The 20,640-nt window shown below is 35.2% G+C and overlaps 1 protein-coding gene across 4 annotated transcripts; it reads right to left on the bottom strand.

Moving 5' to 3' along the window:
* Positions 1-2,120: 2,120 nt before the first annotated feature.
* LOC125681273 (putative leucine-rich repeat-containing protein DDB_G0290503) lies at positions 2,121-20,214 on the bottom strand. Of its 4 annotated transcripts, none has more exons than XM_048921292.2 (2): positions 19,414-20,214; positions 2,121-3,870 (listed from the first exon to the last, which is right to left on the bottom strand). In XM_048921292.2, exons 1-2 carry the CDS (start codon positions 19,582-19,584, stop codon positions 2,446-2,448), a joined length of 1,596 nt encoding a protein of 531 aa, XP_048777249.2. In that variant the 5' UTR covers positions 19,585-20,214; the 3' UTR covers positions 2,121-2,445. The 4 variants fall into 4 exon arrangements, with proteins under 4 accessions (XP_048777249.2, XP_048777251.1, XP_048777250.1 ...); XM_048921294.2 differs by lacking the exon at positions 19,414-20,214 and adding an exon at positions 12,049-12,195; XM_048921293.2 differs by lacking the exon at positions 19,414-20,214 and adding an exon at positions 9,099-12,167.
* Between the last annotated feature and the right edge of the window lie 426 nt (positions 20,215-20,640).

Here is a 20,640-nt window from a genome sequence, read left to right as displayed (position 1 = left end):
ATATGCCGGTAGTGCACTGCAGTAAAAGAAAAGACTTTAAATACCAGGGACCGACACAGAGAAACAAGAATCAATAAACAGAGCAAATTCTGAATCAATTTCTAAAGTAATTTAAAACATCTTTTTTTTTTTTTTTATAGAAGAGGGCGTTAAATTTCTATTGTCGCTAGTTTTACTGTGGTGATTGACCGACATAGCAGATGTCTTGGATACATATAGACCTGCAGAATGATAAGAGATTGACATAACCTCGGGGAGGAAAGGGATCTAAAATGTATGTCAACTCTGCTTCCTCACGTTGACAGGGTGTTTTGAATGTTCTCGGCAAGGTTTGCTGATCAGTCGCGAAAAATACTGTAGAAGTACACCCTAACCGATCCACCATGAATTACTGAAGGTGGAAAGGTGTTCCAGCTCCTTCAACTACAAGTCTGCAGCTAAACAGACAAAAGACGACACTGATAACAATAAACAAAGGGGGGGGGGGTGCAGGAGAATAAGGCGCGAAATATGCCTATTAGAGGGTGTATTGTTATACTACAGTGCATTTTATGTAGATATATTTTCCTTTGAATTCTAAGCACGAAAGCCATTTTGCGTGTATATTATGTAGTATTACAAGTATCCCTTGACGTTTCCTTAAAATTCTCTACAGAGTGCTAAAATCTGCTAAATAATGATTATATCCGTTTATGAGAAGGTATGTATATGCACAAAATTATCGCTAACAAACTGAGACTGCCTTTGTGTTCTTTAACAGGTTTTGATACACGTGTATGGGCATATTTTAGGTCACCTGAATAAACTCGGGGTGACCTATTGCAATTGGTCGTCGTGCGTCGTCTGTTAACAATTAATTGAACATTTTTAACTTCTTGATAACTACTATTCCAATTCTTTTCAAATTCGGTATGAAGCATCTTTGGGACAAGGGAACATAAATTGTAAATTTCAGGATTCCTGCACCCTTGGAGCCTTAGGGGTGGGTTTTTTTTTTGCCAAACATTGACCAAGTTTTAAAGATATCCTTCTCTACAGCCACACGTGTAAGAAAAACTAAATGCATAGTGATTTAGAGCAGGAAGTCTCTACCAAAATTGTAAATTTCATGATCCCCGGGGTAGGGGTTCTGACCCTAGGGTGGGACCAAACTTAGTATATAGTGTTTATATTGTAAAACACTTAAATAACACCTTCTTTAGTGCTATTGATACTGAATTGAAACTAAATGGATATTTAGAGGGAGTAGGTAGTCCTTTACCAAAATTGAAATTTCATGATCCTAGGGAGTAAGGGACTTTTGGTTTCAAGATAGTGTCAAAATTATCATAAGTTGAAGGGCTTCTTTAAGTTTGCTGATACAATATAAAATCTAAATGCATATTTAGGAATAGCAGAAAAGCATGTACAAAAAATGGTGAATTTCACAACCCAGGGTTTTGACTCTAGGGTGGGTTCAAATTAGTTATATCGTTTTATGTTAATTAATACATATATTATGTAAAGCCTTTCATCAGTGTATGCACGTTTGAGGACATTAAAGTTTTAAGAACACATCTTGTTTCATACAGTTGCCGAATATTATAATTTAGCTTAGATATTCAGAACAGGAATTTTTTTCAAGATTTCATAGCCCTTGGGAGTAGTGATACTCAGGTGACCGATAAGGCCTGTGGGCCTCTTGTTGTAAATTCACATGGAGCGAAACGTTTGAAATGCTTACTGGGTTTCATAAAGGTTCTGTGTTTGATTCCACATTTCACCAATACAATACTTTCTTACCTTTACTCAACTGTTTAATGAATACTGGTATTCTAACCTCCAGCTCCTCTTTGTACATATATAAAAGCCAATACTACTACTTGTGTAGATTTTTTCTATACCTATTTCTGGGTTTTTATTTGTATTAAGTGCAAGATAAAAGAGCAAACTAACAATGGGAATATATATACATGTAGGGTCAATGTATTCACAGGGTATTGTTAGCATTAGTTCTGTTTTGCACATCAGAGGTGGAAGTGGATGACTAAAGATAAAAAAAAAAATGCCCGTTTTTCAATGGCTGCCGATACCGGAGAAGATTTCCTGTTACACGGCAAATACGACACAGAACAACTAAGTTTCTATAACATTTTATTGCGTATTTTGGCATATCTGATGTTACATATGAGGTATGCTGACCTTGAGACGCGTAAAACGTGATATTCTAGTTATTTTGAAAGTATCAAATCTGTGAATGATCACGTATAAATTTTTATTTACTAACAACGTTATATATCAACAATAACAATTTGACTGTTTAACGTTTTGCCATTTTGACATATGATAGGCGAGGTGTTTTCTTTAATAAATGCAGTATGACTATGTTAAAAAAAACCATGACAGTATCTACACGCAGTTTCCAGCAAGCAGAAGTAAATAACAAGTGAAGCCTGGGCTCATGTGTCAACTCTCAGTCGTCGGAAGTCCTTTCCGTTTCCGTTTAATCTTTTCCTTCAGTGAAGGTGCAAGTTTAACAGTTTGAGGGCGATCAAATATCTGTTCAACATTTTCAGGGCTTGTTTTATATGTTTGAATAATTTCTAGTTGTAGTAACTGTCCTGAAAGAATATTCACCTCTTGTTCCAATTTTTCCAGATTATCTGAATATTTTTCAAAATCCGTTTTGAGCGTATCATACGTTTTGACACTGGTTTCTACCTTTTCATTTATAAGAAGGCGTTGCTGAGATTTCACCATTAACTCATCTTCCACATTTGAAAGCTCTTTCTCTAATCCAATAAGAAATTCCTCTAACTCGCGAACCTGCTTTACCAAACGTTGTCTTTTCATTTGGAGGTTGTAATTTTTGCGCGTTTGAGTCATAGTGATGGATAGAAAGTCCGCCATACTGGATTTCTGAACCTTTTCCACAGATTTACATTTTTTCTCCTGCTTAAACCCATTTAATTGTCCTTCTAATGAATTCAGTTCGGATTCGATATTTTGAAGTTTCTCCTTGTTGTTTTGCAAGAGGATACTCGCAGTTTTAACAGCCTTTTCTATTTTCTTTTGTTTCTCTTTTTGGTTTTTCAAATCCTCCTCTCGCTTTTTGGCAATGTTTCTCGTTTCTTTGATGTAATTGTTCACCTCGTACATGTACTGTTCATCCCTGTCGAGCCACTTCCGGGCTATAGTGCAAACCTTCGCCATTTTTTCCGCTAAATCCGGAGCGAGTCGAAGTATTGGAAACGCCTTCACATCACACGTGACAAGAATTCTCTCCGCAAACTTCGAATTTTGTGAGAATAAATCCTGATGGAGTCCACTATCATAGGTCTTCATCAGCAAACGCATATTCGTCAGCTCCCTCTCTAGTTCGGAAATGTAGCCCGAAATTTCCTCCGTGTACCTATTAGAAACTTCCAAACTTATGTCCGCACTGTTGTAACTCGTACAATTTTGATTCAGTCGGTTAAGAACATTTGTCTGAAATCTATCTACCAGAGAATGAAATGACTCAACAGTGTGTTTTATATTTTCCCAAAATCCGGTGATAAATGCAATTTCACCTTTGTCGAATTCTGTAGCTTCGCGTAGCTGGTTTAGTAAGGACACAACCCTCATTTCACTGTCAATAACTTCCAATTTTATATTCTTTCTCCGAAGTTCATTGTTTGCTGTCAGAAAATGGTCATTACAGTCTTTTAAGTACTGTAGATAGCTGTCCTCGTCAGCTTCATTGCAACCATAGAAAGAGAGTCTCGTTTTGTCGACTTCACTCTCGGTGTCCGTGATTTTGTTGCGTATGAATTCTAGACCATCCAGATAAGCCCTCTGGAGTCCAGCCCGCATCGTCGTCATTGTCATGGCGACAGCTTTGGTTTGATTCTGAAAAAAAAAAAAATAATGAAATATTAATTAGTTAAAATTTCAACTACCTAATCACCAGGCCGAAGAGCAAATTCTGCGCTACTAAACATCCAGATGAAAGAACACCAGTCAGCTCACCTTCCTGTTTTATGTTATATTATATCATACATTAAGTTACTTATCTTCAAAGCACAATGAAGCTTCGATTTACTAGTTCGAACACTAGTGAGGTAATAAGTTTGAGAGTCAACGAGATATTGGTTTTATAGATTTTCAATCTATAGAAAGGCGTGTGGTTTCTTTTTTTATTACACACAGTGGTACTATCAAATATGTAACACGAGGTTAATTTGGCATGCCATATGGGTTGAAAAGAAGCTGAACTATCAAGGCCATTTTCACTGATATAACGAAACATAACAGATCGATATATTTATACGCCAGGCCTCCACAAAAGACATTACTAAAAAGCTATGGAACACGAAATCAAACTTGTCAATAAGCACACACGGTTGTTTAAATTCATTGATCTAATGACAAGCGCAACACCGATTTCTAGGCGAGAAATACGCCCAAGTGCCGACCGACGACATGATAAATGGAGGGGATCACGTTTTCCCTGCAAAAAGTAGAAAAATAATGAACGTGTACGATGACAAGATCCCTGAAAATGTCAATACCAGTTTGGGTTATCGAGAAATAAAATCGAATATTATCTGCAGTCAAGTGGTTGAATAATGTGTTTGTGTTTTCTTCAATGCATGTCGTGAGCAGGCATTCAATACATCACTTAGCATTATCATTCCAGACACCTCCAAACAAAATAATTAGAACTGTAATTACATTTCCAAGCAATATTTAGCATTGCTACCAGACACCTCAAAACAAAATAATTAAAAGCAACACTTAGCATTGCTACCAGACACCTCAAAACAAAATAATTAAAAGCAACACTTAGCATTGCTAATAGACACCTAAAGACAAAATAATTAAAAGCAACACTTAGCATTGCTACCAGACACCTAAAGACAAAGTAATTATTGTAATTACATTTCCACTAATTACATTTATTTGAATCCAATACAAATCTTGCAAGGGTCTTCTGTAACACGTACAAATCAAACTTGGCACACTTTTCAAACTTTAAAACCGCTTCACCTTTGTACGATGAGACTGTCATAAAATGAATTATATTGCATGGGTGTCTGTACAATGATAGGCCAAAGTTCGGCAACAATTTACAAAGCACTTCACATCCGGTATATACATGGCAGGTAATTTCATTTTAAATATTTCAATACAGCGAGAGGGACAGATTGTCAAACTGAGAGCCACCGTCAAGAGTCCAGTAGTCGTGGAATAACCTGGTACAGAGATATCCGCGAAATTCAATGAGCACTTCACTAAGACAGGACAGTGTCCGTTTCAATACAAACCATTGGCACATATTAATATCGTGTGAACCTGTAGTCCAAATTATTTTTACAAGTCTCAATCTGAGAACGCCATCTTTCTTGCAAATACATACTCTGCATTTCAGCTTTGAAGAAGCGCTCGAGTACTGTATGTATAGTTGTAACAAATCTTAACAATAGTAACATTAGCTGTATTTGATTGCTGATGTCAAAAAGGAAGAGTTAATGCAAAGATTTAGTCAGTTTGTAAAGCAGTTCGATCAAGTACTGGAATTACAGTTTTATAGACAAAAAAATATGGTGCATTTATTATGATTTCAAATTTCTTTCAATACCTTAAATTATTAAAACCTTAAACGACTGCAACTCGATAATGATTAACACGGAAGGTCAATTAATAGTCTCTGACATACCGTGTGTATAAATCTGGGTATGTCATTGTGTTACAGAAAAATACTAGTAAGTATGTCAATATATATCCCCAAAGGATATCAGTTAGATATGTCATTATATCCCCAAAGGATATCAGTTAGATATGTCATTATATCCCCAAAGGATATCAGTTAGATATGTCATTATATCCCCAACGGATATCAGTTAGATATGTCATTATATCCCCAAAGGATATCAGTTAGATATGTCATTATATCCCCAAAGGATATCAGTTAGATATGTCATTATATCCCCAAAGGATATCAGTTAGATATGTCATTATATCCCCAAAGGATATCAGTTAGATATGTCATTATATCCCCAAATGTGTCGTTATATTTCCAGTGGAAGGATATCAGTTAAGTCTGTGATCAATTGCCCCCCTTTAGAAACCATACACAACTTAGCATTCTTGTTGTAAATGTTAAATTCCACCTACCTCTTCCTCTAAGAGTGTCTCCATTTTCGAAGTATTTCATATCGATAACAAGATTAATGCTTGATTACAATCAAATCAATCCAACCCCCCCGAGTTTTGTTCAGATAATAAAAAAAAATATATTCCTTGGATGTTTTGTAAACAGTTCTTCTAACGCCATAACTTCCGTTGATTTAATTATTGGATACTAGAACGAGGCTTGCCGAGGGAATTAGTTTAAAGTCCCACACTCAAATGACTGCAATCTAGAACAATGACCACGACCAGCCAAGTTTATCGCGGGATTCCATATTTCATTACGCACTAGAGGCTCCTACCAATCGAGCGTGGAAATCATTACATGACGTCTATCGGGTCTTCATCATGTTGCCTGTTTCGTTATCATCAAATTTTGTAATTAAAATTATCAGAGTTTTTCGTCTATAAACTGATCCATGGTGGTCTATTTAACTCTGTTATAGAAAGCAGTAAAGATCGAAAGAAATAAGACCGATTACATCTATCAAACCTGGGACGGCAGGACGAAATATTTAAATGAAAAAAAAAATAAACATTGAAATCGCACTCGATCTGAATTAGTAGATGTCCGAACGTCTATGGTACTAATTAACTATTCCCTTCCTTCTGAGCTGGTATTTTCTTGAGGTTCGAGAAGACCTACCAGTATTTGGTAAGACACACCCTGTATTCATGTATCTGAATTGTTTTTAAATCGATCTGCTATCATGGAAACTTTTCAAATTAAGATAGATTTACACATTGATCTGATAACACGAGAACAGTATGCAAATTAAGGTATGTTTTAACATTAATCTGATAAATCGAGGATAGTATGCAAATTAAGGTATGTTTTAACATTGATCTGAAAACTCGAGGACAATATGCAAATTAAGGTATGTTTTAACATAAATTTGCTAAATCGAGGATAGTATGCAAATTAAGGTATGTTTTAAAATTGATCCGATAACTCGAGGACAGTATGCAAATTAAGGTATATTTTTACATTGATCTGAAAACTCGAGGACAGTATGCAAATTAAGGTATGTTTTAATATTGATCCGATAACTTGAGGACAATATGCAAATTAAGGTATGTTTTTACATTGATCTGAAAACTCGAGGACAATATGCAAATCAAGGTATGTTTTCACATTGATCTGAAAACTCGAGGACAATAAGCATATTAAGGTATGTTTTAACATAAATCTGATAAATCGAAGACAGTATGCAAATTATGGTATGTTTTCACATTAATCCGATAACTCGAGGACAATATGCAAATTAAGGTATGTTTTCACATTGATCTGAAAACTCGAGGACAATATGCAAATTAAGGTATGTTTAACATTGATCCGATAACTCGAGGACTGTATGCAAATTAAGGTATGTTTTCACGTAGATCTGATAACTCGGGGACAATATGCAAATTAAGGTATGTTTTAACATTGATCTGAAAACTCGAGGACAATAAGCATATTAAGGTATGTTTTAACATATATCTGATAAATTGAGAACAGTATGCAAATCAAGGTATGTTTTCACATTGATCTGATAACTCGAGGACAATAACAAATTAAGGTATGTTTTAAAATTGATCCGATAACTCGAGGACAGTATGCAAATTAAGGTATGTTTTCACGTAGATCTGATAACTCGAGGACAATATGCAAATTAAGGTATGTTTTCACATTGATCTGAAAACTCGAGGACAGTATGCAAATTAAGGTATGTTTTAACATTGATCCGATAACTCGAAGACAGTATGCAAATTAAGGTATGTTTTTACGTAGATCTGATAACTCGAGGACAATATGCAAATTAAGGTATGTTTTCACATTGATCTGAAAACTCGAGGACAGTATGCAAATTAAGGTATGTTTTAACATTGATCCGATAACTCGAAGACAGTATGCAAATTAAGGTATGTTTTTACGTAGATCTGATAACTCGAGGACAATATGCAAATTAAGGTATGTTTTCACATTGATCTGAAAACTCGAGGACAGTATGCAAATTAAGGTATGTTTTAACATTGATCCGATAACTCGAGGACAGTATGCAAATTAAGGTATGTTTTCACGTAGATCTGATAACACGATGTCGTAAGATTAAGCTATGTTATAACGTGATTTTCCAAACAAGATAACGGGACCAAATCGCAGAGCATTAATTGATTCTCGCAGAATAATTTACAGCACACTAGCAGACTTGAAAACTCTAGCAAATTTATCAGTCCCTAATCAGTCGAACATCTAAACTTTGATTATTTGCCAATACAAACCAATTTCGTACAAAAGAGATCGCACGTAAATGGAAGATAGTAGTGTATATTTGACAGTGTTACCATTGTATTGTGTAAAATAAGTCAATACCAAATTCTTCAGGACCTACCCGACATAATGTACCAAGTGTTTGGGAGAGACACGAAGGTTATTCAAATATGGAATACATTTAATAGCACGAATCATCAAAATTTATTTTTAATTTAAAGTTTTGTATGCCTGGTAATTAAATTCCTTTTAAAAATCAAGTGTATTTTTACAAAATGAATGACAGACCAGGTTTTTGCTCCTTGAAAAAGCTTCAATCTTTATTTAAAAGTTTATTAATTCCCTGATCGGCATGTGTCGTTTGTATTTAACAATGCCCATGCTTGGCGCAACAGTTAAATCCATGAGATGAATTTAATCATTGTATAATGAAATATCCTATATTTAAGAAGAGTGAGAATCTCGGGAATATCAACTATACAAGGAGACAACGCAAATGTCTCAATTAGAATTATAGCACTGAATACCAGTCCACTTAGAGAGAAAGTTTGATTTCTCAAACGACAGTGACACCATCTAAGTTTTCCGATGAAAATGTCAATGCATCTTTCGAGTTTTGAAGTAGCATATCGAATTTTGGACTATGCAATAACGTCCGTCAGAGATATTTTCCTATATATGATTTACTTACGTCCTCCTCGATTTTATCAGCTTTTGGTTTAGAGGGTTTCGCCTTTTTCCTTTTGATACTGTTTGGTAAAGCACCGCTTTGTAACGCTAGAGCCCCCACTTGTCCAGAAGTCCTTGGTAAAGTTGCCATATTTACGAAAACAATATTACAGAACTACGGGTATCAAAGAAACTGTTCCACAACACTCTATCGAGTGCAATTATCACTTCCGTTTCAGGAATAACAACTCACACGTTTCAACGACGGAACTGTATGGGAGTGTTTTGGAGCAAACTCATAACTCGTACGAATAACAACATTGGTCGTCTATTTGAACATCTGAGTTCAACAAGAAATAATCCTTCCGAGCAAACACTCCAGTGATAAAAAGAAATCCCCACATGTCCCAAGTATATATAACAACAAGACGTCCGGTGCCAGGAGGTGAGGGAAAACTTCGGCCTGGAGATAATTCTCTAGAAACAAGGAAACAATTGTAACATTCAGCGGCCTTCTACCATTTTCCCTTCTAAGGAGGTCGAAACTGGGAGAAATATCCTTTAGAACATGTCAATTTAATCAATACCCTGTCCATTATCGGATTTCCTTGGTCAAATTAGCAATCGATATCAAGGTAACCAAAATCAAAACATAACCATCTGCTTTGATAATTCCTTCTTCCACAAGGGTCGCAGGAGATTTGTGTTTAAAATTTTGTACAATTCTCTGCTGGTGTTCTGAGGGGAGTGAATGAATCACTTTATTTTGGGACCTTTTTGTGTTTATTTTACCGTGTCTTATTATCATATACATTCAGACTATTAAATACCCTCGCACAATACAGCATCGTTGCGATCCCATTGTTGGGCCTCCATAGTTGTGGGTCTTTGGAATGGGCTGTTGGTTCAAGACTGACTTTATCCTTCTTATTAAATGCCGATGGTCGGAGCTAACTATTCTTCTTTTGTGGGTATCTATATAAATACCCTCTTAATATACGCCTTTGTATAGGTGATCCCCTCTCTTATTGATAATAAATTTATTAGCTTTTCTGGTCGCTAGGTTGTACAAAAGCTTCTGGGTGACTGAGTTCAATATTGTATATTGCAAATAAAATGATAGTTATACAGATTCATCGCCATATAATCCATTGTATTTGCAAAGCTTTGATTAAAACGAAATATCAATTCCGGTAAAAATGAATAAATAAATAAATAAAAATAATAAAAGAGAAAGAAAGCAAAATGGTGTGCCTTCCTATCATCAACTCTACAACTAAAATGTCATTTTAGTAATATAAGGATACCAACGATAGAAAGTATTTTTTGTTCCCTGATTTATTTTCATTGAAAATTAAAGGTATTAAACATGCCTTATTTTAAATAGCTTCTGTATCAGATATTAGTCATATTGCTTCGATCGCTAATGACAACTGAGATAGCTCAGTTATTTTTGCTCCCCCCCCCCCCCATTCCCGTTATTTTGGTGCCGTGACCAGTTGCATCCGGAACTTAAAGGTTAAAATATCTACCAGTAGGGTCCTGCTTATTATAGGGGTGAACATGCTACAAAATAAAGGAATATAGCGGTCGAACCGATATACATGTAATTGCCGATAATCAAATAGCTCTTCTTGTAGAGCACCTGGCTGATCGGAGATGCATGGTTAATTATTAAATAAGATTTGAAGCGGTCGAACCGGTACAACTGCTGATAATCAGATAAACTGAGATAGCTCAGCTGGTAAAGGATCTGATTAATCGGAGATTCAAGGTTAATGATTAAATGTCTAAACTTGGGAAGAACGGTACGATCGCCGGTAAACAGAGCTCAGCTGGTAGAACAGCCCGGTATGGTCCGTTGCATTTTTCTCTTCTTTCATTTTGAATTTCTTCCAAGAAATGAGTCTTAGATTAACAATTGACATCGTACTGAGACATAAAAATATGGCACATGACCATGACATCGGTTTTCATAAATTTTTAAGAATTGATATATTGGTGAACAATTTGAAAACCAGGCATGATCAGGATGCTCGGTGTTTGAATTCACCTTGTCGCTAAATCTCCAAGACAGTCTGAAAATTTAGAAATAAAAGAAGGCGGAACTCCTGTGCCCCTTCTATTTTGGTCACCATTTGCTACTAGCGGTTGCCACCTGTGAAAAACGAAAGTTGCCCGTAATACTTTTAATAACTGAACGCGTTGTTCGTCTGCGACGCATTCTTTAACCTGAGAGTTAAGTGGGTTGGATTAACCTTAGCCCCGTGTCACAAAATCAACAAACTATATACAAAGCAAACCATTAAAGAATGCCATGCACTCGACCATCATTTGAAATTCCATAATAGGGTGGATCATTTGAAATTTCTTTAGCTTGTAATTGTTGGTTGAGCAATTCCATCAAGTAAAGTTTATTATTTTCCCCATATCCAGTGATCATCAATTTAATCAGTTTATTGGATGGCGAAACATATCTCTTTTTGGGAAATATCGTTTGATCTGTGGTAATACTAACACAACATTTATCTTACAGCTAATGGCATCGCATTTCTGAGAACTCTGGCACACGTTTCAAAATTTCAATATACGTGATTGACAATACGCAATTGACGCTTCATCTTTGTAACATTCAGTCAAGCGTCATTTTTACATGACAGTATGATTTTCTCCAAAGGGTTCAAAGAAGAATCAATACATTTTCAGAAGTTAAGACGATACTTGAACAAAGAGTTTGGAAAATACAGCAATCACGTTTGCAATTAAAGTTGAAGTAATTCGTTCGAAGTTGTTCTTTCCAAATGCATGCAATTAGAAAATCTAGAGAATTTGGTGGTTTTTTTTTTTTAATTATAAGATCTAAATTTGAAAAAAATCGCTCAATTTTTGTTTCAATATTTCAAATTTTACAACGGATTCCGGTACAGTGTACATGATAAAAAAAACCTCTGAACAAGTCACACATAACTTACTATCAGGGTATAAATTTTTCCACCATATTTTTCATATCCTACATACTCCATCATGTTTTCACCTAATCACCACAGACACAACAGATACACCCATCTAGCGGGAATACCTACACCAAACTGTCGCAAACAAACCTTGAAACACAGGCTTTTTATTCCAAGCTAAACAGTTTTTTGGTAACATAACCAGAGTCATTGTTCTGTACCAAAATCTAAATTTGAAATTGAATCCAGCAATGGCACGCATGACTTTGAGATTTAATAATCTAAAGATATTTAAAAATGGAGATGTAGACAAGGATTTATTATGGTTATCTCAATAAAAATCAGCTCATTGAAAAATGGCTCGTCAGATGGTACGAGCACGGGGTTTTACGTCACGTTTCCCAGCGTATGTATTAGTAGGTTCCTAAGTCTTTTAGTGTAAATATAGTCATGACGGCTGGTTGTGTCAACCAACAAAGGAAAGAAAAGTTTTTGGTCTATAAATTTCTATTATTGATGATGATGTTATTGACGATGATGTCCAATTGTACGACGACGACAACGATGATATGCCATGTCATCGTTGTTGTTTAGCCTGTATGTTATTATTTTGTTTTGTTGTTTATATGTTGTTGTTTTGTTTTGTTGATGACTTTGATTGACAGGACAGTCTCCAAGACAAACAACTTTCTGAAATTCTTGATTTTGAAAGAGACCAGATCTCACCAGCTGAGTAAACACACATATCTTTGATCTACTGAATGATATTTACATAATTCTACCATGTATACAAAGTATGGGCAATGATAAGACCGGAAGCGATATATAATCGATACATAATCTGCCTTCCCAGAAGTTTTGCGATCTCTAAGAATGTGCCCCGAGGTATAGCGTCTTCTTTATGTCCAATATCCATACAGTATGACGGCTAACTACTTTTTTAAAAAATTGAAATCTTCAAGAAATGAGTTTGTCTTTATTCGTACGTATTATGAAAATTGTCGTACTTTGGAAGTCTTTCCCATTTTGATGTGAAGTGGATTTTCTTTGATTTGAAGGGATTACCATTGTCAAGGAAAATATTTCGATGGCTTCTTACGGTCAATTTGAATTTTTTCCTGTAAAGTTCCATGAATAATGAGGTTCTTTAAAAGGCATTCTGACAACAGCCATTTGTAGTCAGTTGTCTGCTAGGATTAAATGTCCTTTTCCTGAAACTCTGCGAGTCATACGATAATTTTGACGAATGATGTCTTATTCGATACATGTACTTCCAAATTACGAAATGGTATTCAGAGACAGTAATTACTGAGAATTAGCATACAGGCGCATGTACTCAGACAACTGGTACCCCGACCAACCCCTTCATCATCCAAACGTAATTAACAACACATTCATTGAATATAACCAGTTCTAACCAAAGCCCACCCCTCCACATTTTCCTGACGTCTGTCTACAACGTTGCCAGAGACACAATTACATACAGGCATGATTACATATACTCTCAGTACGGAGACAATGAAACGCCTATAGTCATCGCCATTAGCAAGTTGTTTCAAAGGTTTCCAATTAAAAATGACGACATTTCCTTGATACGAAGTGGTACAAGTGGTATGTGGTTGTACACCTTGTTGACAAGAGGCTGCTGTCAATATTTATTGAGTACTTAACAGTGCGGTTACTTAGCTAGCATAATAGGCAATGACACAGAAAACAGAAGAGGACCCTTTTGTCATATGTGATACAGTTTCAGTGTACCCTTACGAGATTTTTTTGTTGATAGATATTCTTGCACGTTTTGTTGTTGACAGATTTAGGAGACTAAATATTCTTGCGCTTTTTGTCCAAATAAGTGTTTTCATTGAATACTTTTACTTGACATTCGAAATTTGTTGGAAAGGTTTGAAGATTTATGCAATTAATTTTTTGGCGTAATTTGTAGTTCACACGCACAAGTATTTTGCACTTACAGAGAGAGGAATTTAATACCCGAAGAAAACAACAGGGACAGTGAAAGGTGAAGATAATGAACAGTGATCAATCTCATAACTCCTATAAACAATACAAAAATAGAGAGTTGGGCAAACACGGACCCCTAGATATACCAGAGGTGGGATCAGGTGCCTAGGGGGATTAAACATTTCCTGTCGACCGGCCACACACGCCGTGAGCCCTATATCTTAATCAAGTAAACGTTATCCGTAGTCAAAATTAGTGTGCCAAGAACGGTCTAACAATCGGTATGAAACACGTCAGACAGCATTTGACCCAATGATAGCTTGTATTGGTAAACTAGATCGTTGTAACGACCATAGAATTTGCAAAATGTTGACTTTAAACGAGACTGTTGAAACTCCTTCACCATCAACTTGTTTGTCAGTAGCCTGCCTCGATTTAAAAACTGATCATACACACAACAAGCTCTTGCATATCGAATCAGTTGAGATATATACACGCCATATGCAGGTGATAATGGAATATTGCCACTAAAATATGGGAAGTTGACGATGGAAAAGTTGAAATCACCCCGTTTGTCATAAAGTTGAGTTGTTAGTTTGCTGTTAATGTCTATTTTTGATAAAATATCTAAGTATGAAGCAGAAATGGACGACTATGTGGTGTCTTTTATTTCAAGTTCATAGGGATAAATCGAATCGACATATGAATGAAAAATATTATTGTTAATAGATACAACGTCGTCGATATATATAAATGTCGAATTGAAGGCTACAGCAACATAGTTTATTTTCTCACGTAGAAGTTTTTGAATAAACTCTGCTTCTTATGAATATAAAAACAGATCAGCTAACAAAGGAGCACAATTCGTGCCCATGGAAATTCCAAACTGATAGAAGACCTGATCATCAAAGACTACGAAGATATTGTCAATGAGGAATTCCAGCATATTTTCTCTTTTAACTTCAGAGTACTTGTGCGAGGGATGAGAATGGTGTTTAACAAAGTAATTTTTTGGATGACTGATCACTAGATATGAAAATTTTCGTTTTTCAATTTTGTTAAAGAAGCAACTGTCTATGATGTCAAAAAGGCTAGTCTTTAATTTAGCGTGAGCTCTCCAAAATGCTTAAGGAAACTGGATGAATCGTTTAAAATTAGTGTGATCGTTCTCTAGTATATATTCCCTAAATTTTTCATTCACGAAAATAGTCATTTCACGGCTTGTGATTGCAGAAAATCTTGCAAGAAGTACAGAGTTGGTTCGTAGTTTTGGAATTTAATTATTAATACTTCATATTAATCACATGGTAAAAACTGTAATAACGCCCACTGTCATTGATAATGAAAATGGAAATTAATTTTACATGGACGCATAATGAAATCCTGAATCCTAATCCCTTACTGATAAATCAGAACCGTGCATGAGTGCATTAAATCTTCTCAGTAATCAGGTACAAATACTAAAATAGGTCTCCCCAAAATAAACATGGTGTTAATTTCATTATTCATTTTCCAGATTCCATTTACATTCATTTCTCTTTCGTCTCGGTTCCATATTGAGCAATGACAGCGTCTTTCTGTTTGATTAATTGATTACCTTCACACAGCGAGTCAACAACGTCATTTCTATCAAATATTTGGGAAAAGGCCATCACGAGATGAAGCGCACACATTGTGTTGGAGAGTAAATATGTTTTACAGATAAATCTTATACGCCAAATTTTAGTTAAGATTCTTTCCCTCTCTTACAGTATTTGCAATCTTTGTCTAAACAAAACCATGGTTAGTCAAATACTACTTATAAATATATATATATCAGTGTATATATTTCACCGTGGATGCAAATCCCGCTGTGCGAACAATTCTAATATTCATAACAGTTTGCACCCAGTTTCTTTTTATTAATGTATTCACATTTGCAAAAGATTTTCTTTAGATGAACTTATTAAATATAAAGCAATTAATTTCATTATGATTTTTCCAAAGGGTCAAGAGGTCATCATTAACTATTCAGGAAGGATCGTAATTCTAAATGATTATTTTACTCTAATAAAAATATATCAAATAAAGAACAATGTTAAAAGGTTTACTGAGATATGAACTTGGTTAGTACGTGATCGAAGCACCTCAGGTTTCCAAGAATTTTATCACACGACCAATCATACTGAACTTTTTAACATTGTTCTTTATTTCTTAACCGTTTCGTTCTTCACGTGGATTCCAATTTCGTAAGCAGTGCTTTAAATACTTATTGTAATTCAGATTTTAAATGATATCCAAGCGTTAATTTGAATTAATGAAATCCACCAATTATTTTATCCTGTTTTGTATTCTATACTTTCTGGAAACATTGGAAAAAACTGAGAGCAGTATGTTAAAATGTTCAGTTTCTACACGTACTGGTAATCCTCAAATTATATCAGCAACTTTTTACTTGTCTCTATTGAATTTGAAATTGGACGAATCTGATATACCAGGGTTGAGCAAGACACTTATCTCATAAATGTTTATAAATTTATTGATCCAAGCATTCAAAATCAAATACTTCTGGTCCTTAAAACATATTCAACTTGCATTCATCGCCTGTAATCTTTTCTCATCAAATTTTAGAGCCAAGGTTCACATCTTGAAAAGAAAATTTCAATATGATCGCGCTTTTATCAGACATACATAGATAGCCTATAAAGCTATGTCAATGAGTTTCATAATACATGTACTACCGGATTGTGAAACTGTTATTTGGCATTCATAACATACATTTTCTATCACGATAACGGTACCGTTCCTCGTATCGCGAGACTTTAAATTGTCGTCTGCGTAATCTTCGGAGAGTTTGTCGGGTTTCTTTGCGGGGGACATGTTTTTATGACGATTACAGGGAATGGTTCGGAAGTTAAGAACCATTTTCATTCAAATTATTATCAGCAGTGCGATAAATACATTATCACCCCCCAGAAACAAGAAGTCTATTTTCCCCTAAGGACACGTAGAAACTAGATAATTTGCAAATTTCCACGAAGGATTTTTTTTATAATTACTCAGCTTTTGTGCAAAAATATATTTATACATATAAAGAATCATATTTCAATTTCTAGTGGTAGTTTTGTTTCTGTTGTTGTTTTTGCTTTTATGTTTTTGTTTTTTGCTTTTTTGTAACATGTTTACATGAACCCTTTACAGGATGTCGATAACCGTCATTGTTTTTGTGCTGTCATCGATGTTGACAGTTGGGTGACACAGCAGAACTAACAATGACCTAGCTATCTAACCGGGATCGTGGTATGAAGTGAGTATCTTAGAAAATATTACTCCGCAATCAATATTCAAACGGCAGTTATTATCGTTTTAAAGGTGCGAACAGATATTGCAGTTGACATCACGGAGGGGATGATAAAACATAGACAGTGTATTTTTCAGGCACATAAAACAGTGGCCATATGCATTTTCACATAAATCTTACGATTTGAATCGGCTTTACACTCAACTGAGTACAACTATGCCCTGAGTGAGAATGCCAGTTTTATCACCTATGTATAAACTTAGCTTTACTCATTCAAAAGTATTTGAGTAAAGAATTATAAACGAATGGTAGTGTTTTAAAATTTTCATCCTAATCGTAAGATTTTTTTGTGAAAAGGACCACTGGATTATACATTAAAGAACGAGATTCATTATCGAGAAAGTCGATTTATTAGATTTTTTTGTTAATTTTAGGTTGAATGTTGTATAGGTGTTTAAGATATGTATAACTTCTTTATGTTTATAAATTTCATTAAACGCGACCATAGTAGACCAGTTGTATAAGAAAAATAAGTCATGAAAGAAGTCTATTAAAGGGTATTTGATATATACAAAACTTCATTCAATGATATGAAAAAATTATGAGAAAAGTTAATGTAATATTCAGGTGTAGATCATGTATAAACATTATGCACCATATGAGGTTCCTATATTTAAACTTCTTTTAGATATTGAATGAATTCAATGGTACTTAGATGTCGGCGTTTGATACGTAATGATGTATGTGAAAGATTTGATTTCGTTTTATGCATCAACAGACTACCCCTAGAAATATAATCCTTAATCACTACTCGTGGTGAAAATTTAACTCTATCGCGTTAAGTTTATTTGAATTGCTCTGTGTACGAGCAGATTTCACCATCAATTCAACATGCACCCTGTGTATCTTTACTAAACAGAAAATTCTTTGGAATGTAAAACACCATATATTCTCTTCAACTTACAACAAAAAGACTTTATCTGGACGAGGAAACCTTATGAATAGGGGTTATTTGAAAGTCTTTGCCAACTGGATATTTTGGAATGACTGCCGGGTGTATATCAGATTAGATATTGAATGACAAGTAAGGATCCTGCTGAGAATGCATAATCGTGTATAGTCGTGTACTGTATACATCGTTATGTAACAATTCAGCAAAATCAACAAAAATAAAAATTTCAGCGAAAATGAGGTCGTTTACAACATTCATCCCTCCATTTCTCCTTTCATTCTAATTCATTTGAATAATATGATTTTGATTTATCTTATCTACTAATTTCCTTATCAGTTAGATTTAGATCTTAATTGCATCAGTATATTTATATATTCTATTTCTCGATTACGTTTAGGACAGAAATGAAAAAGGATAAAAGGTCAAGACATTTCACCTGTGGCTTTAATTAAACGCGGGTGTTTGCATCACTAAACGCTTAATGTGTAGATAATGTCATTTATTCCTTTTCCACTGGACAACTTAATCGATAACTTCAAAGCGATCAGTATGATCAATATATTTTCCTCCGATTTTCAGAATGTATGTTATAGATTAGCCTGACGCCAGTCGGTACCGCAATATCGCCACCTGTCGCAATAATCAGTGCAAACCAATCACTAACTGAGTTGATTGAGCCTTTATTAATGTATGAGGTCAGGGCTTGTATATCTATCACAGTGGTACACCTCAAAAACACAGAAAATTATTTACTTTCTCATTTAGAAGATTGTGAATATTCCTAGCATTGGTCTTATCGAGCGCAGAACAGAGAAACAACCTGTTAGTGGTCAACAACTCTCTGTCGACATTGATTGAAAACTTGAAATAGACCAGTTCCTGCAGTAGTCTTATCGACGATAAATACACCAAACAGCTCACACGTAGAATGTGATTAAAGGTCTCGGTGACTGATAGATGTACACCAAATCAATTTCATGTTTTAAAAGACAACTAACAACATTCCCCTGTATCCGATCATTAGTTGATCAATATACAAGTACACTCTACTTCGATGGGACATTTACAAGCATATTACCCTTACTGTAAATACAATCCCATTATTAGCAAACCCCTACCAATATTTCAATATTCTTTTAGAACACTCTAAAACTTCAATAAAACCCTATTTCACCAGGGACTTAGATCCTACCTCCTCCCGTTGTGCCGGTACATCTATGACTAGTTGCTCCACCTGCTCATCATTGTTGACCGGTTTTGGTGTTGGCTCCTTGACGGTCCGTCTCGAACGGCGGACCCTGGCCGGACGAAGTGCAGGTGGCTTAGAGTATGGAACCGTCTGGTGCTGAGCAGTTCCCAGCATGATGACAAGACAACCATTAAATAAATATCTCCAACAAAGCCCCTCTTAAGGAGATCACTGGATCTTCCTCGGGTATAAATATCATAATTCCATTATTGATTTTTCATCGTTTCGCCATTTGATTGAGTGATTTTCTCTTCCTTACTGTATATAAGCTGTATATAAGAATCTTGTAAACTCCCCAGGCTGTATATTTCGCGAAAATTCAATAAAGTTATCCACAGTTTTGTCACCAAGAGAGTAATAAATTCCTTTCCCTTTGGAATACTTTCTATGTGTTTCTTATCTTATCCCTGAAAAACCACGTGATCCTCGGTGGTAATGCTCTTTACCTTTGCAATAGTGTGCGATTAGCGGCGATCTCTAACACAAATAACGATTTCTTTGACTTTTTCTCCGGTTTTCATTCAAACGCAAATCATTTCACGGTCCTCTAATTGTCACTCGATGTGCCCTCGTCTCTTTAAATGTTGTTTCACAACGTGGTGAAAGGAAATTAAAAATAAGATGTATCCGCGTATATCTCACTCTTTTTATTGAATTTCAAATTTTCTAACCGATAAAAATTTAGACATTTAAATATTATTGGTCCTTTTATGTGCAGATTAGATGATTTTTATACAGGAAAACAGAGCGGTCGAGTCATGGTTACGGCGTATGGTCGGACAAAGTGTTCAGAAGTCTTGGTTGTTTAATAGGAAATCAGTCAATATTGACACAAGTACCAAATCCAGTGATAGGGAAACTCTAATCAGAAGTCAATATTTCTCCTCATTTATGACGGAGCGAAAGTCTATTTACTTTAGTATCTTATTTTTAGTAACTAAAGGCATTTACCTACGTCACTTTCAGTTGATTCTGACCATTAAACAATGTCAGCTGATATCATCCATTTATAAACATTATTCTATTTAAAAAAGTTTAATGTGTTCATTGGATATCTGTTCATGATTAATCAAACTTTCTCTGTGGTATATACGCTCTGTGTGATAAAATAACGGAATTACACACCGACAACGTGGTCACAGAAAATCCCTAATGACAAAGACCGCCGCC

The sequence above is a fragment of the Ostrea edulis genome, chromosome 2 (genome assembly GCF_947568905.1).
Source record: "Ostrea edulis chromosome 2, xbOstEdul1.1, whole genome shotgun sequence".
Taxonomy (NCBI): Eukaryota; Metazoa; Mollusca; class Bivalvia; order Ostreida; family Ostreidae; genus Ostrea; species Ostrea edulis.
This window is presented reverse-complemented; position numbering and strand designations above follow the sequence as displayed.

What these genes read in the sequence shown, in the direction of transcription:
- LOC125681273 (XM_048921292.2), bottom strand. Translation starts at nt 19,584, where the DNA reads ATGCTGGGAACTGCTCAGCACCAGACGGTTCCATACTCTAAGCCACCT. An exon ending in TACCGGCACAACGGGAGGAG is followed by an intron (nt 3,871 to 19,413) that starts GTAGGATCTAAG and finishes TTTTTTTTTCAG; the next exon opens with AATCAAACCAAAGCTGTCGC.